Source organism: Carassius gibelio, chromosome B15 (assembly GCF_023724105.1).
Source record: "Carassius gibelio isolate Cgi1373 ecotype wild population from Czech Republic chromosome B15, carGib1.2-hapl.c, whole genome shotgun sequence".
In the NCBI taxonomy this organism is placed as follows: Eukaryota; Metazoa; Chordata; class Actinopteri; order Cypriniformes; family Cyprinidae; genus Carassius; species Carassius gibelio.
Window position 1 is genome coordinate 16,742,665 of NC_068410.1, and position 17,766 is coordinate 16,760,430.

At 36.9% G+C, this 17,766-nt stretch overlaps 3 protein-coding genes across 5 annotated transcripts; all 3 read left to right on the forward strand.

Annotated features, from left to right (window-relative positions):
* The first annotated feature begins 140 nt into the window (after positions 1-140).
* Positions 141-8,343, forward strand: rskra (ribosomal protein S6 kinase related a). Of its 2 annotated transcripts, XM_052576320.1 has the most exons (12): positions 141-344; positions 1,280-1,513; positions 2,199-2,282; positions 2,401-2,469; positions 2,696-2,765; positions 4,465-4,572; positions 4,725-4,765; positions 4,918-4,945; positions 5,553-5,642; positions 5,786-5,874; positions 5,986-6,096; positions 7,014-8,343. In XM_052576320.1, exons 1-12 carry the CDS (start codon positions 318-320, stop codon positions 7,260-7,262), a joined length of 1,200 nt encoding a protein of 399 aa, XP_052432280.1. In that variant the 5' UTR covers positions 141-317; the 3' UTR covers positions 7,263-8,343. The 2 variants fall into 2 exon arrangements, with proteins under 2 accessions (XP_052432280.1, XP_052432281.1); XM_052576321.1 differs by lacking the exons at positions 4,725-4,765; positions 4,918-4,945.
* Positions 8,344-8,635: 292 nt separating this feature from the next.
* Positions 8,636-14,172, forward strand: aldoca (aldolase C, fructose-bisphosphate, a). 2 transcript variants are annotated; one of them, XM_052576323.1, is made up of 9 exons: positions 8,636-10,639; positions 11,345-11,475; positions 11,556-11,767; positions 12,250-12,304; positions 12,670-12,830; positions 12,921-13,004; positions 13,132-13,306; positions 13,393-13,592; positions 13,680-14,172. In XM_052576323.1, the coding sequence occupies exons 2-9, from the start codon at positions 11,364-11,366 to the stop codon at positions 13,773-13,775; spliced, it is 1,095 nt and encodes a 364-aa protein (XP_052432283.1). In that variant the 5' UTR covers positions 8,636-10,639; positions 11,345-11,363; the 3' UTR covers positions 13,776-14,172. The 2 variants fall into 2 exon arrangements, with proteins under 2 accessions (XP_052432283.1, XP_052432282.1); XM_052576322.1 differs by lacking the exon at positions 8,636-10,639 and having other exon boundaries at positions 10,727-11,475.
* Positions 14,173-14,554: 382 nt separating this feature from the next.
* srsf1a (serine and arginine rich splicing factor 1a) lies at positions 14,555-17,766 on the forward strand. Its single transcript, XM_052576326.1, has 5 exons — positions 14,555-14,779; positions 14,904-15,123; positions 15,867-16,057; positions 16,132-16,304; positions 17,189-17,766. The coding sequence occupies exons 2-5, from the start codon at positions 14,930-14,932 to the stop codon at positions 17,381-17,383; spliced, it is 753 nt and encodes a 250-aa protein (XP_052432286.1). The 5' UTR covers positions 14,555-14,779; positions 14,904-14,929; the 3' UTR covers positions 17,384-17,766.

The following is a 17,766-nucleotide window of genomic DNA, read 5'->3' on the forward strand; positions in this document are numbered from 1 at the left end:
GAGCCACAAAAGAAGGTCACGTCTTTGAGTGTGAGTTACATAATCAATCAATTATGGCGTTTCTGAAGCATGCAGTCACAGTGCTTTTCTGTAACGTGATATTTGTTTATATGTAAATATTAATGAGTAGGCGGGGCGGAGTCTCGAGCTGCTGCATGTGTATCAAAGGGTTGCAAACTGACCTATGTGTCTCCTGAAAAAGCACTCTCTTGTCTGCAATGCTGGTCCAAATAACGTGGGATTCACTTTTTACTGACGGAGTTTTGTTGGAGAGTAGAAAATATCGTGTGTCGTTCATTTCTTCTTGATAAAATGTGATGGGCGGCGACGGGAGTAAGAATAAGGTAAAAAGTGTTTACTGTCCTATAACGCCTCACACTGATGAATAACAATTTGTTCAAAGTAAAGATGTGTGAAAACGCTTCGGTCTGATTGAAATATTGATTGTGCTTCGCGGTTTCATGAAAGGCTATATCAATTTCATTATTAAATTCAGATTACGTTGACACGTGAGATGTTATTCATGTGTTAATCAGTCAAATGTGTTTAAGTGACCGTTTTAAGAATTGTTTACAACTGATAAAATACTGGATGATATTTATATTTACAGACGTTATCTAACTACACCAATAAATGAGCCCGCATAACATCAGTTTACACAACTTTACAAACGTAGATGGAAAAACGTTGTAAGAAATAACACAGAAAAAACATTCAACGTTTATTCGTGTGTTGTTATACAGTTTGCTCCTCATGAATTTCCTTAAGTAACAAAATAAGCCTACTTCATATTTTATTGTTTATTTTAAAATTACGCTTTATTTTATATTCTGCTGTTTAATGCAATGCAGCTCATATTTTAAAGGTAACACCTATGGACCAATTCTCACTACTTAATAATTGCTTATTAGCATGCCTATTATTATTAAAATATTGGCTGTTTATTAGCATATATTCTGCATGACCATATTTTACATTCCTTATCCTACGCAATACCTAAACTTAACAACTCCCTATCTAACAGTTAATAAGCAGCAAATTAGTAGTTTATTGAGGCAAAAGTTGTAGTTAATGGTTTGTTAATATGAGACCTTATAATAAAGTGTGATCATTTTAAATACAACAATTCCAGAATTATTCTTTTTAGGTGAACTTTCAGTAGTCTTTTGGGGCCACTGCATATTTAACACACACTTATATGAATAATATTAGCCTATGTGTTATCATAAGTGATTGTGATTTTGTATAGTTTTTATGAATGATGTGGTCTTTGCTGCAGGACTCAGCATGGCAGGTGAAGAGGAGATCCCTGTCATGTGATCAGGGCTTCCTGTCTGTCCCGGCTCAGCTTGTTCATCACAGTGTGTTTAGACGCAGCGCCCAGCACAGAGAAGACCCCGTCTCTAAGCAGTCTCGGCCCTCAGACTCAAACACTGAGGGACCTCGTCTAGAGTTTATTTCCAGTTTCCTCCCCGAATTTCCTCAAAGTTTTACTGGGCATAAGCATTTACAGGTAGTTCATTGCCACAAGTCATAAAATCCTCATATAAATCACCCAAAAATGTAAACTGTCATCATGTACTATTTAAGTGTGTATTGAATGTAATGTAAATTGAAATGAAATTCAAATGTACCATAGTTTATATTAAATGCTATTAGTTGAACCTAGGAATGCTTTATTGATGAGTAGGACTTAAGTATCTTTATATGTAATTTCATAATTACTTCTATTGTACTGCTAAGCTTTTATGGTAAACTAAAATATGCTTTATTGTCATTTCTATTGAAACTTATATGTCAGGTATTTAAATACATTTGTAAGTTGTAATTTAGTACAGTTAAAATATATATCTATTTTAAATGTTAACATTTTCCTATGCTTTTGTTTGTTTCTTTAGTATGTTAGTCTGCACATCAGCATAAGCATAACACAATGTTATTAATATATAATTATTTAAAATGCACTTTACATACATCATTATAAAGCTCACTTTTATAAAGTGTACTTAAGTCTGTTAAGAAATGGTCATGACCGTGTAGTACTCTTCGTGTAGGACACTCAAGTGGCATTTTATATATACTTTTTTAAATGACTTTTAAGATTTGAAGTACTCTACAAGTGCACACTGAATACCATTAATCACACTCCCTCTTAAATCCTGCGGTTTGTCTTTTTTAATCAGTGATTCTTTTCTCAGATTCTTGGTTTTGTAGCTAAAGGCTCGTTTGGTCCAATCTTGAAGGTGAAGGACGTGTCTACAGATGAGACCTATGCTATTAAGGTGACCTTTTCTGCCTTGTTCTGAATTCCCTGTCATGTTATTGCCTTTTGGAAAGTGTGTTTTGTTCTGTACGCTGCACCATCTTCATTCCCCGGTTTCTGTTGTCACTGTTGGTTAGGTTTTATCCAAAGCTGAGGTTTTGAGAAACGGAGTCCTCCAGCAGTCCAAAGAGGAGGTGATCATTCAAGTGAGTCACACTGCGCCGCTCTGTGTCGGCTGTGGCTCGTCTGATCTGGTTCTAACCGGGCCAGCGAGACATGGACAACGCTGACTTCCTCTGTCAATACCCTAGAAGCGTGCACACATTTCATACTTCAATTGTTTTGCTCATGCCATTATTATTTCTTCCCACTTCCGCTCAGCGCCTGCACTCACGTCCATCTCATGTTGTGTTGTCAACTGTTACATTGTAGCGCCAGGTCAGACATCCTTTCCTCCTCAGTCTCCGGGACTGTTGGCAGAGCCAGAGCAATCTCTTCATCAGTGAGTCGCACCACGCACATACCCACTGTCCCGCTCCTTATTTCCCTTCGCTTTAAAGCAGGGGGCTTCAAACTGGGGTTTGCTGAGAGAATGAACATTAAAAAAGTTATTTTTACAACGTTAACGTAATATATAAATTAAACGTTTTATATCTGTACACACACACACAAATATAAATCATGTAATTTATAATACACGTAAGCATTTCAGTATTATATTTGACCTTTTTAAGAATTAATCCTCAACAGTTATCTTTAGCTTGCTTACTGAAGGATTTAAATTAAAATCAAATTAAATGTATGCATTTAGCAGATGTTTTATCCAAAGCAACTTACAGTGCATTCAGGCTATCAATTTTTACCTATTAATGATTTATGATTTATGGCAATAGACAATATTGAATATGTAGATGTAATATTTTATAGGAAATAGCTATACAACTGTACTGTACAAGTATATTAATTAACCTAATTACCTACTATATATCAAATATTTTCCAGGTAAAATTGTATTATTATATTATTGTACTAATTAATTAATGATCATTTGCATGCTGTCTTTATAATAACACATTTTTCTTACACTGTGAAAAGGTTTTTAATAATGAAAAAAAAATATTATGTACTACATAAATATTTTCCAGATTACATAAATAAATAAATAAATAAATATATATATATAAATATATATATATATATATATATATATATATATATATATATATATATATATATATATATACACACATACCAAATAAAATACAATAAAGTGTACAGTAATTATGTATTTATTCATTCATATAATTTATTAATAATATAATTAAATATAATATAATAATAACTCTTTTAAAAATATATCACACACACTCACACACACACACACACACACACACACATATATATATATATATATATATATATATATATGTGTGTGTATATATATATATATATATATATATATATATATGTGTGTGTGTGTGTGTGTGTGTGTGTATATATATATATATACTAGAAAGTTTGTCCGTTACACAGGAGTGATTGAAAAGGCGCCTCAGATATGTAGGTTCATCAAAAAGTTTGAAAAGCCCTTCTTTAAAGGAACATGTGAAGTGAAAGGTGATGTTTACTGTACTAACTGTGATTTTAAAAACACTGCCCATCTGCCCACACTGGCCAGGACAAACAAACAGTTCTGCCCCAACCTTAATGTTGCTATGCTGTGTTTTCCTTGTAGTCTTGCATGGATATCATCTGAAATCGACTGGTTTACAAGAGTGCATGTATCTGTCAAGAGAGCATAAAAGTACAATTCTTGAAAGATCTGCTCAGTGCTTCATTCTTATTTGATTTGTTCCTTTACCATGTGATTTATCGGTTTCATTCAGTGTGTTTTTCTTGCTAAACCTCCCCCCCATGTATTTCTTTCTCCACATCCATTAGCCAGGGCAAGCTATGAGACTTAATCATTGTGTTGTGTCTACTTCCTTTCCAAAGTCTCCCTCCGTGACCCTGTGACAGACTGAAATTGTGTCACCGGCTTGTGATTATACTCAAAAATACTGCTCCAGATCATTCTGTGCTTGACTGAAGTCCCTAAGAGTTTGATCTGTGAGGAGCGGGCCTCAAGGTCAGGCCAGTCAGCCTGCTGTGACATTGTCTTTCTGGTCTCTTATCTCTGGCTGGTGTGTGTTTGTGTTCAGTGTGTGATTACTGCAGCACTGGCGATCTCTATACTTACTGGAGCCTGAAGGGCCGCTTTGATGAGAGAGATGTTCGAGTGTTTGCTGCCGAGTTGGGCTCTGCTTTGGGTGAGTGTTGTTACATTCATTATGTATATGGACGAACACTTTAAATGCTTATTTTGTATTGAAATAATTTTAATATATTTAGCCTAGAGTCATTTTCACAAACAGATGTTGTAAATTTGTATCGGTGACACAACTTTTTTTTTAATTTTCAGGCTTTTTGCACGACTTTGGAATAATGCATAGGGATGTGAAGGTATATGTTTGAACACGTTAACTATATTCAATTTTTTTGTCATATTTTACAAATATGACTAAATATAAATATGTTACTTAAGTTAATAAATGTTTGAATGCATCCTATTTAAATGCTCAGAAAATATAATTTTTTGTTTTCTTAATAAACAGATGGAAAACATACTTCTGACTGATAAAGGTATCAATAGATTATTATAGAGAGTTTATTAATACACATTTGAGTGATTTTGAGAATGTAAAGTTGATTACATTTGTGTGTGAGTGAGTGAGTGTGTATGTGTGTGTGTGTGAGCTTGTTTATGTGGTTAATGAGGACACAAATTTGTATAATGACATGGGTATGACACAGGTATTACAATGAGGAAGTGGGTTATGAGGACATTTTTAGTGTCCCTGTAATTCAAAATGCTTATAAATCATACAGAATTAGTTATTTTGATAATCCAACAATTCACAAAGTTTCCTGTGAGGGTTAGGTTTAGGTGTAGGGTTGGGGTAGGGCAATAGAAAATACAGTTTGTACAGAATAAAACCCATTACGCCTATGGAGAGTCCCCATTAACCACATATACCAACATGTGTGTGTGTGTGTGTGTGTGTGTGTGTGTATACATATATATTTCCAATCAAAATTCAACACTGATATATTGTAATGATTCAGATATATATATATATCTTTTGTGTCTTTGGATCGTTTTCAAATGTCCATTTCAACTGTGAAGCATTTGGCTTTTAGCTTTCAGAAAAGGGAATTGTGGAATAGACATTAAATCTGTCTCATTTAGGTCACCTCCGCTTGACTGATTTCGGGCTGTCTCGTCGTCTTGAGCATGGGGACAGAGCTTTTACTATCTGCGGCACAATACAGTACATGGGTGAGGCTGAAATCTTTAAACGGGAAAGGACTGTGTTTACCATCAGCTATATCTGGCAGTAACTGAAGACACTTATAGCTCTAAGCAAATGAGCTATTTCTGTAAAGATGGATATTTAATTACATGATGTGGTTATCAAACAGCTCCTGAGGTCCTGAGCGGCGGGCCGTACAGCCACGCTGCAGACTGGTGGTCTCTTGGTATTCTTCTCTATGCTCTAGCCACTGGAGGGGTGAGACATATCTAGAGGCTATACTGCAGGACGAGCATATACTCAGTGATGTGTGGAAAATGCTACGGGCTGCTTATACAGACTGTGAGCTTGTTCTCGATTATCTTGTAGTTTCCTCTGCCTGCGGAAGCAGATCACGGTGATATGCTGACCAGTGTCAGTGAGTGTCCATATGACATGCCTGCAAGCCTCAGTCCAGCTCTGGCCTTCCTGCTCATAGAGGTGAGATGCTATACATAATCTGCATTCATTCATTCATTCATTCATTCAGACTAACTATGATTTATATACGTATACATAATACAATTTTAAAACATTTTTTTACATGCATATAGGTTTTGAATATGGTTGATATTCATACACATGCATTAAAATACAATAAAAGACAATAATATATTACATATAAAATTGTATTATTTATGTTTAAAATATAAATACATGTAGAAAGCATTTAATAATAAATTTTTAATGAATTGCATTAATAATCATCTAATGTTTATGAGTATTAACAATATATCCATGAAATAATAATAATAATACATTCATAAATTATATATTATTGTCTTACATTTTTCTTTTTATGGATGTTCTATAATGAATGTTTAAAACATTAATACATTTGTATTTTGATGTATTAATGGATTACATAATGTACAGAATACATAATGTATTTTATTGATACCCCATATTTTATGTGAAGGATGTCATTTAAGAGGAATTCACACTGAAAATGTATACTTAAAATATATTTATACATTATTTGCACAAAGGTTTGATTAATATTCATAAACAGACATAATACATTAAAAACTATTGTTTTTTACATGCTTATAGATTTTCACTGTGATTTATATTCATAGACAGAATATATAATTAAAAAGACAATATTACATACATATAAGTGTAATACATATTACAGTGCATGCATTATGTGAAATATAAATGTAAAACATTTTCATCTTTTTTATTAATATCATCTGAGGTTTATGGGTATAAACAATAAATTCATAAATATTTTTTGTGTTGTTATTATACATTTGTGTGTATGTATATGTATGTATGTGTGTGTGTGTGTGTGTGTGTGTGTGTGTATGTATATGTATGTGTGTGTGTGTGTGTGTGTGTGTGTGTGTATACAGCTTCTGTGCAAGATCCCCACACGTCGTTTACGCTGCCTGGAGCTCTTCCAAAGCCAGAAGTTTTTCCACGGCATGTCTTTTGACTCCCAGCTGCTGCAGAAAAGTCCCATTGAGCCAATCCTCGAGCTGAAGAATCATCCTGACCGACCGGAAAGGTCGATGCGAGGTTTATCATTAGATCTGCTTCAGAATTTTGAGTGTGACCTACAGAACTCTCCATCAAACCCTGCAGATTTGTCTCCTACCTAGATGAAGATTAAAGGGATAGTTCACCCAAACATTTTAATTTGATGTAAGACCTGTCGCGATAGTCGATAAATCAATTAATCACACAATAAAAAAAAAATGAGCTCGACAATTTTTTCGGCCGCGATAATTTAGTTTTTCTATTTGTATTTTTAAAATGTAACATGTGGGGTTAGTCTGGAGCGCAGCCTGTGGACAGCCTGCGGCAGAAAACACTCTCCGATGGCACAGATGTCCCGGGAATAAAAAGATAATGTCTCGCTGGAGTGGCCAGCGCCTTTCATTTGTTTGTGGATGTTTGCGTCGCAAGTGATACTTGCAATACTGCTTTATTTTAATACCACGTAACTTCGTTGCCCTTTCTGTCGAAATGGGCCTACTTTTCGCTCGCTTCATTTGGCTTGCTCAGCTAAATATGTCTGTAGGTGCGTGGTTGCGTGTGTCATGCACCCAGTGAGTTAACACACACACGCGCGTGTGGCTTTCTCCTTCTTTCCAAAGCATTTGGGCAGTTGCGCTCCTGAGGCGTCTGTTGTTGCCAAGCATCCATTAGCTGCGATATCTGTTACGGAAATTTCAGTAATGGATTTACACCACTGAAAAACCCTTGCTGTCACTCTGCTACGAGATTTATTTCCGAAGAAAAGTAAAAAACGCAGTGTTTGGGTGCACACCATTCTTCAAATACAACGGGGAATTTCACCCCGAAGGAAGCTGATTGAGTTGGTTCTTGTCACATGACCTGGTGCGCTTGCATCATTCTGAAAAGCTGAGATGTTTTTAACTAGATGTGGTGCGGACGCGCCTGGAAAAAACGAGTGCATCTCTTCTATTATGAGCGTGCATACCGCATTTGAAATAACGAAATTGAGCACAAAAAAGACGTGATATGTAAACTTCATCGGTCAAAATGTTTACTTTCGGTTAACGGTTAAACGGTCAATATGAGCATCCCTAACTGGTATATAAACATAATATAACATACAAAGTGAATACATTTTTAAGCCACACAAAGTCAACATGTTGGTATTTCTTGCTCTGAATCTGCCATAAAATAAAATAAACGTATATTGATCTTTGAAAAGGTGTACCTACGTTATTATGCCATTATCATTATATTAGTTGAAACTGGTCTTAGAACAACAATATTATCGTTTATCGCAATAATTACCAAAATTTGTTATCTTGACAGGCCTTTTTGATGTTTATTTGCTTACCCCCAGGGCATCCTAGATTTTTTACTCTAACCCTTGCAGTCTGTCAGTCATATAATGGACGTGGACGGGAATCACCGCTTTGAGAGTAAAAAAAACCCCATCAACACTCTCAAAGTGGTGATTCCCATCCACGTCCATTATATGACTGACAGACTGCAAGGGTTAGAGTTATAAATCTTTGTTTGTTTTCTAAAACAAAAACCATAGGAACCACTTTTCTATGAAAACAGAAAACATAAATTAACTAAATTTTTCTCTCTTTAACATTGTGTTTTGCCAAAGACAAGATAAAATGCCACCACATTTTTCTAATAGTTCACCCACAAATCAGTCATCATGTGAATAGCCAGTGAGTAACAAGTATTACTACAGAGTTAATCTTATTTAATAATCTGATACAGAAAGTGTATTACATTTTTTACAATGTTACCTCTGTTTTGAAAGTTACATTTTGCCCTATAGCATTTGCCCAATATTTGTCTTAATAGTATATGAACTGTTGCTTTTATTTCGTTTATTTAGTTAAACACAAATGGTGAAAATGCCATTGTTGGGTACAATATAAAAAAGGCTAATATGCTACAACATTACTATTACCAATATATGAAATATGTTTATTAATATATTGATTCACAGAATAAACGTACTGTGAAATACACAGAAGTGTAATGTGCAATGTAATGTATAGTGCGATGCTTAATAATAATAGAATGCAACATAATACAGTTTAGGTTATATTAAGTAGTATGTGGTATTTATGGTAATGAGGATCTGAATATTATTTGATTATCTGTCATTTTTACATCCGTTTTCAGCAGTACAGTAAAGAACATTCTCACCATATGTCCCCAAAATAAAACTCGTTCATCAATTGATGTGAAGGACAAAAGTATAATTTCACATCATTACAATTCAAAAGATAGAATGGTAAATATATATATCTGTGAATGATACCTGGAGACATACTCCAGCTTTGGGATTTTAGCGTGACCTATTTGTGAGAGCAATGACAAACCCAAATGGGAGCAGTCTTAATAGGCCTGAAAATTGAACACTAGATAAAGCATCATTATTAATGTTTTTAATTAGGAATCAGGAAAAAAATTCACAGCCCCAGTAGAGGTGGCTTAAAATATCCGTAACTCTTAACAGTTCTCCTGAGAGTCTACTTCCAATGGGTTCAGTCCTTTATGTATAATGAAACATTGGGCATCCCTCTAAACCTGACATTTTTATCTACAGTACCTTGTTGGTTTCATATTAATAATTGAAGAACATGCTTCTAAAGTTTTGGCTATTTCTATACATATTACATGTGATATGAATAAACAACTTTTAAAGCCACTTTAAGGGCATTGATCACATAATTTCACAACAGATCGATGCTTTAGTAAACTGAATCTCCAAACTTTGACTCCTTTTTCATCCTTGAAAACTAGATCATAAAGTCATCTAAAAGTTCCACTCACCTGTATAGAACTACAAATGATGCCATGACCCCACCTCGTTTCTTTTTTCAACACACATTCCTAAATCTCAGCCGCTTGCTCTGTGACTGCCAATATTTTCCTTAAGGGTATGATGGGAGATTTGAGGATTCGCCTGAGGCATGTTTGCTCTAATTATATTGTTGACAGGAATACATTATGAAAGACCAAACAGGCTACAAAGTTGATACCTCAAATAATGTGGCTTTTAGGCAATCTGGCAGATAATAAAACTGCAAAAAAAAATCCCATTTATTTACACTAAATAAGGGAATCAAGCCATATCTGGGCTTTTTTGAGTAAATAATTATCCTGAAAACCAGCCATAACCACTGTATAGCAAAAACCTGGCAACCACCCACTCTACCCCACCAAGTTTAACACTATAGAAAATGTAAAAAATCTCATTTGGTTGCATTGCATTGTGAAAAATAATGAGAATGCATGCTGTTAGAGAACGAGGGTCAGGTGGGCAACCTTTGGTGGCCTTTAACACCTCCTCCAATAACTTAATGAGGGCATGACGTTAAGCTCCGCCCCACAAGTGTCAGCATCCTCTGGGATATCACCTTCATAAAGAACTGGGACACTGGTACTGTTAAAGAATCAGTCACGTCTCATCTCGTCTGCGGGAAAAAGCCCCTTCAGTCAGAGTCACTCGGTCCACTCTGACCTGGTGAGTAATTCCCTCTGTTGAATTATCTGCCACCGTTTTGTGAAATATTCAGTGGAGAACCAGCTTTGTAAGGTTTTTATTATTAAAACCATCAAGTTACCAGTTAGACAATGAATAGATCATTTTTAATGCTGGGAGTCATTTATGCATAATACGTTTTCTGGATAGCTGTATAAGTGCTGCTAAAGGGTCAAAAGGTTTTCAAGAAGTTGAGAACTACTTTTGCAATTTAGTTATTCATAAAGAGTAATTTATATATGCATGAGGCTTGTAAACTGTGTCAAAATTTTAATATATATCAGAATAATTCAATACATCTAACTAATGTTTATGTTTACTAGATGCTTTCTAGAGATTAAGCTCACAGAAACTAACAAAATAACCAAATAAAAGTTCTGGAAAATCACAATTTTCTAATTGTCAGATATTTCTAGGTTTTCTACATGTTTTCTACAACGTACTGTTAATATTAAGGAATTTTCCATATTGATTTTGACCTAAGTTTCAAGTTATGTTTGCAATGCTGTATTTTTTATACTGTATTTTTTGGTATGTGAACCATACAGACCCTGTTATAAGCATAAATAACTTTAGCACAAAGGCAATATATTGTGATGTCTTTGATATCCCATCTTGATTATGTACTGTACTCGTGTTTATGATTATGTCATTACAATGTTCATACTCTTTCTCCTCTATCCTCAGGTTGTGCTGGACACTTAGGATGACCCATCAGTTTCCTCCCCTCACCGCTGAGCAAAAGAAGGAGCTACATGAGATAGCTCTGCGTATAGTGTCACCAGGGAAAGGCATCCTTGCTGCAGACGAGTCCATAGGTTAGTGTGGCTTCCTCCGGTTAGTCCTAATCAATTTCAGTGTGAAAGAACTCACTTTGATCCTGTGGATGTTCTAACAGGCAGCATGGGGAAGCGTTTGAAACAGATAGGGGTAGAGAACAATGAGGAGAACCGCCGTCTCTACCGCCAGGTGCTCTTCACCGCTGATGACCGCATTGATAACTGCATCGGTGGGGTGATCTTCTTCCACGAAACACTCTACCAGAACTCTGACGATGGCGTCCCGTTCGCCAAGATGATACAGGACAAGGGCATTACTATCGGAATCAAGGTATGAAGTCTCAGCGTTCACTAGCATGGATGTAGGAGTATTTGTTTTGACATGCTGAACCTTGGTGCTCATGCAGGTACTGGGAGTTTGAACCTGGCTTGCAACATTTCTCAATCCCAATTAATCCATAACTTCCGTTCATGTATCATTAGAAAAAGCATTTCAGTGGGATACTTTCGGGACAGATATAGGGAGTGTTCACAAAAACCCGTTTTTGGGAAACACTTTATTAGAATTTTGTATTTAATTGTATTAAAATGATATCTTTAGGGGTACAACAGCTTGATACTAGGGCAGTACCCTTAAAGAGGCAACTGTTTACACATGAAAAGTTGGAAAACTTAGGGTTCAAGGTAATAATATGCACCTACTGTACTGATAAAGGTACAGTTTTTGCACCTTTTTTTCTGACAGGGTGTTTAAATCAATGAGCTGAATTAAAAATGTCTTTCATTTCTAAAACATTTGCCCTTTCTTCACAGGTTGACAAAGGTGTAGTCCCCTTACCAGGGACTAATGGAGAAACCACTACACAAGGTATTTTAAAGTTCTCCGTTCTCTGGATCGAAATATTTGATCAATCAGTTTTAATTCACCGTTGATTTATTTTCGAATAAGTTCCGTGGTTCCCTTATTAAATTAAGTATAATAATATTGACCTGCATATTTATTTAAAGGCAAGGGCACAGACCCTTACAGATTAATTACAGTTTAAAAAAAAAAATCAATACAGTTTTAAATATATATTCCGATGTTTACTTTTATTGTTATGTTTGAGAAGTGTTCGTGGATATTTTCCATACTGTGATTTTTTTTGTGTGAATTGTCTTGAATCCAGTTAGGGTCAGTTTGACCCAGAACATAATGATCACCAGAACTGAACATCTTAACCATCTCAACAGGTCTGGATGGGCTCTCAGAACGCTGCGCTCAGTACAAAAAGGATGGAGCTGACTTTGCGAAGTGGCGTTGTGTGATGAAAATCAGTGATACCACACCGTCAAACCTGTGCATTAAAGAAAATGCTAAAGTCCTTGCTCGCTATGCTAGTATTTGTCAGCAGGTAAAATGTTCATTCGGCTGAATTCATTTATAAGACATGCAAAACTGAGTGTTGTTGAAGCTCGAGTTCTTGTCCCGACTGTACTTGCAGCATGGGATTGTACCCATAGTGGAACCTGAGATCCTACCTGATGGAGACCACGACTTGAAGCGTTGCCAGTCCGTTACAGAGAGGGTTGGTTATACTCTACCTCTTAAAGAGATATTACATCAAAAAATGAACATTTAATATAGATGAATAAATCAAGTTACACGGTTTTTGGGTGATCTTATTCTTTACACATTCTCTGTCATTCATTCAGGTGCTTGCAGAAGTCTACAAAGCCATGTTTGATCATCACGTGTATCTGGAAGGCACACTACTCAAGCCCAACATGGTGACCCCTGGACACGGCTGCCCAACCAAATACAGTGCAGAGGAGGTTGCCATGGCCACAGTGACTGCTCTGCGGCGTACTGTCCCGCCCGCGGTGACAGGTGAGGGTACACGAACTCTAAACCTGGTTTCAGATTCAGTGATGAGTCTGAGACACCGCGTGATCACAGACCTCCTGCACTTTCAGGGGTGACCTTTCTCTCAGGAGGTCAAAGTGAGGAGGAGGCCTCCATTAACCTAAATGCCATCAATAACTGTGCACTGGTGAAACCCTGGGCTCTCACCTTCTCATTCGGCCGAGCTCTGCAGGCCTCCGCTCTGAAGACCTGGCATGGAGAGAGAGACAATGAAGCCGCCGCAACCGAGGAATTCATCAAACGAGCAGAGGCATGCCAACCAGATCTATACATAAACAGACAGATATAGAAACATACATCTTCTCTCTAATTGCTTCTCTACTTCTTTTCTCCTCAGATCAACAGTCTAGCCTCTCAAGGGAAGTACATGGTTTGTGGTGACAGCAGCGGAGCCACTGGTCTTTCTCTTTACCTTTCCAGATATGCATATTGAAATTGCTGCTGATTCCCGTACCCGCCTAAAATGAAAGCTATCAGATTGCACGGCCACCTCCATATAAAACACTCAAACATAAGTCGATTATTTACTTCCAATGTGATGTTGATATACAGTAAAAGCGCACATGAAAGTGAATTCTAAGTACGTTTCTGAGGATGTGAAATTTTGTGGTGTCCTCTGCTTGTCTTAAAAACATTGTAAAATGATAGCTTTTGTTGCCAATATAATTCTTTAGGAAAGTAATGGAGTATTAATAAAGTGACAGCTGACTGTGTTATGTTGATCCACAACAGTTAAGAGTCTTTTAGGATTGATATAAAGATCTATATGCTACTGTAATCTACCCTTTCATCATCTAAAGCTTTAATAAAGCCTTTTTTTCTGATGAGAATCTGATGATTCTGAATGTCTTGCTTGATGCATTATTGCCTAAACAAAATGTGAAACTAAATTACTGACAATCTGATAATGCTGCATTAATATTGTGAAGACAGATGTGTCTCTGGACTCTAATCTTTGAATACACACAAGGCTACATCTGCTCGTTATTATAGTATATATTAGGCTATAGACTATTGCTACTATAATATAATCGCAAGGTAAACAAATAATTGTAAATAGTTTTTTTTTTTTTTTACTTTGTCTCCATGTAAGTCAGTCGGTAATCTACAGTTTACCTCAGCAGCAGGTGCAAACAATAATTGACTTCACCCGACGACCGAACAAGTCAGCGCTACAGTATATAACAAAGTTTTGACATACCCTTTCGCTCTTTATCCATACTAATTACCCGTCTGTATAAAATATTTGTATTGTTTCCGACGTCACTATCCGAACTATTTGGCGTCGCGGATGTAGCTACTCCTTTACCCGCCCCTCAGCCTGTTTGCCCAGATTCATCCGCGGTGGCTAAAGCGCGCTTGAAGAGGAAGCGGCCCGCGCTTCTCCAGAGGAAACACGTTCTCGTCGTGCGCGTGCAAGCGGCGCTTCAAACAATAGTAAGTCTCTTTGTTTTGTATCTGAGTGGTGTTGCACTTTGTTTTTTCGTATTTCGGAAGTTAAACATGCAGTTGTTGTATATCAGTCGCAAAAGATGTATTTAATGCGGTCTCTGCTCATCAGGAAGGTGAAGGTATATCCGTGCAGAGATGTCTGGTGGCAGTGTGGTCCGGGGCCCTGCTGGAAACAACGACTGCCGCATCTATGTGGGGAATCTGCCCCCTGATATCCGCACTAAAGATGTCGAAGATGTGTTTTATAAGTACGGAGCCATTCGAGACATCGATCTGAAAAACCGACGAGGCGGACCTCCATTCGCCTTTGTCGAGTTTGAAGACCCAAGGTGAGTAACATTACAACTGATCCTTGAACCTTTAGCTTAAAGGCTAACGTTAAACTGTTTGTTTAAACTCTGCAGGTTTCACTTCTTAAACTATACGAATATTGTAACCAAAAAAATCTGTTCTGTTTTTGCAGTCTTTATATATACACGCAAGAGTGTGTTTATGTAAATTAGTTTTTTTTTACTTTTGCTTTGTGCTAACATGCTAATCGGCTTAGCCGAGCTTCGTTTGTTTATATTAACTGATGTTTTTAGTCAATTAGTGCAGGCTTTGCAACTTAGTTGTTTATTTTGACCTAACATTTACCACAACTTAATGTGTAAACTTTCACTTAGGCTTTAAAGCCTGCCTTAGGCTTGGATATGGAAATTAGCTTTGTAACTAACGTTAGAGCAATGGCTTCTCGCGCTTGATTTAAGATTATAGTAACGTTAGCCAACATTTGAAGTGCATCTACTTTCAAAGTGGTTCTGAAACTTTAAACCAAATGTCGTTCTTGTCTTAGGAAATCTAACAATTTATTATTTAAATGTTTAATACTGTAGTTTCAGTGATCTTGTTGTAATTCCTTGTTTAGCACTGACCTCTTCTGTATTTTTGCAATTTTAGGCAATTTCACATTGCTTTTAAGTGTTAGGTCCCTTAACTAGCTGGTTATTAGTAGTTATTTGTTGCCACACTTACTGGTTTTTCATGCCATTTTGGTATTTATTTGCATGCTTTCCTGCTCTGTTTCCTTTAGAGATGCAGAGGACGCTGTTTATGCCCGTGATGGTTATGACTACGATGGCTATCGTCTTCGAGTGGAGTTTCCCAGGAGCGGGAGAGGAGGTTTTGGTGGCGGAGGTGGAGGCGGCGGTGGTGGTGGTGGGGCTCCTAGGGGTAGATATGGACCCCCCTCCAGACGTTCAGAGAATAGGGTAATCGTATCAGGTACGTTTGCATCACAGCATTAGCTAATTTATGAACCTTTTGAAGTTGTATTGATTTGTTGGATTTGGCTCCAGGGCTTCCACCGAGCGGGAGCTGGCAGGATCTGAAGGATCACATGCGTGAAGCAGGTGATGTATGTTACGCTGATGTTTTCCGAGATGGAACTGGTGTGGTGGAGTTTGTTCGCAAAGAGGACATGACCTACGCCGTTCGCAAACTGGATAACACAAAATTTCGGTCTCATGAGGTAGGTTTGAGATTTTAATCTGTATTTTTGGATATGCTTAGCATTGGAATATTCCTAAGGTAAGCAAATCCTAATGTAGTGCTAAGAGGTTCTATGTTGTAAGTGAGTTTATCTTGGTGAAAATATTTTGACTTGACAATTTAGCCAACTAATTGGCATCAATAGCTGCATCTTAGAACTACGAGTTACTTGGAGAAATCCTTTTCTCTGCAGTCATATGTTAAGTAGGTATTGTTAATCGATTTCTTTTTAATGTTAACCTTATTGTAGAAATGCTGCCCAGACTTTTAACTTTTCTAATCGCCTCCTTTTGTAAGAGAGGAGTAGCTATATACACACACATGTTCTACAAACAGTTACTTTGTGCTAATGAAAACCTTTTAGTGCAAAAAGGTAAGAAAGTAAGATGTATACATATTGTACATGGCAGCTTAAAGGTTAACCAAAAAAAATCTCTCTCCCTGTCTTGTACTTGAATGACAATCTTATTTTTTGTAAATTACTAGGCATACTTGGGGATACTCCACCCCAAAATGAAAATGTTGTCATTAATCACCTACCAATAAAACGAAATCTTACAGATTTGGAACAACATGGGGGAAAGTGATTGATGACATTTTCATTTTGGTGTGGAGTAACCCTTTAAGTCGCTTCATTTTGTAACGGTTCAGCATTTGGTCTTTTGTTTTCGAGTAGTTACCGGCTAATTGTATTGCCAAAATCCAGCATTGGTTGACCCTTCCTTGTGACTACAAAAGCTAAACCTTGTCAAAATATAAAATACTGGTGTACAGCCAAAGAGCAATGTTTCATTGCAGGAAGTCTGGTAAGTATAGTGACAATGTTGACTACACTTGCTCAATGGAAAGTTCTGTCTCTGCCAGGGAGAAACCGCGTACATCCGTGTGAAGGTGGACGGTCCCCGCAGTCCGAGCTATGGAAGATCAAGGTCAAGGAGCCGCAGTCGCAGCAGGAGTCGCAGCCGCAGCAACAACCGTAGCCGAAGCTACTCCCCGCGCCGCAGTCGAGGATCCCCGCAGTACTCCCCGCGCCATAGCCGTTCCCGCTCTCGCTCCTGATCGTGCCATCTCGAAGCCCTTGAACCATTTGTTTTTAGTCTTTACACAAACCCCATGTTTTAATTCCACCTTTCTTGTTTCATGAGACATTGATCATCTTATGAATGTCTTTCTGTCCTTTTTAATTTTTTTCTCCCTGCATTGGTTATTTTTAAATGTGCATTTTTAACCAACTTTTCTTTTCCCATTACTTTTTTTTTAATACAAAGTGGAAGTCTCTTTCATAGACCAAACAAAGGGTTATGTAATGGCTCCCAATATTTTTGTAAATGCCATGTATGAAAGTTATTCATGGGATAGTGGGTTTCTCAATTGTTTTATGCTGTCTTCCTCTAGACTTGATGGAGAACTGATGCTTTGTAATAAAGGATTGCTAAATGTAA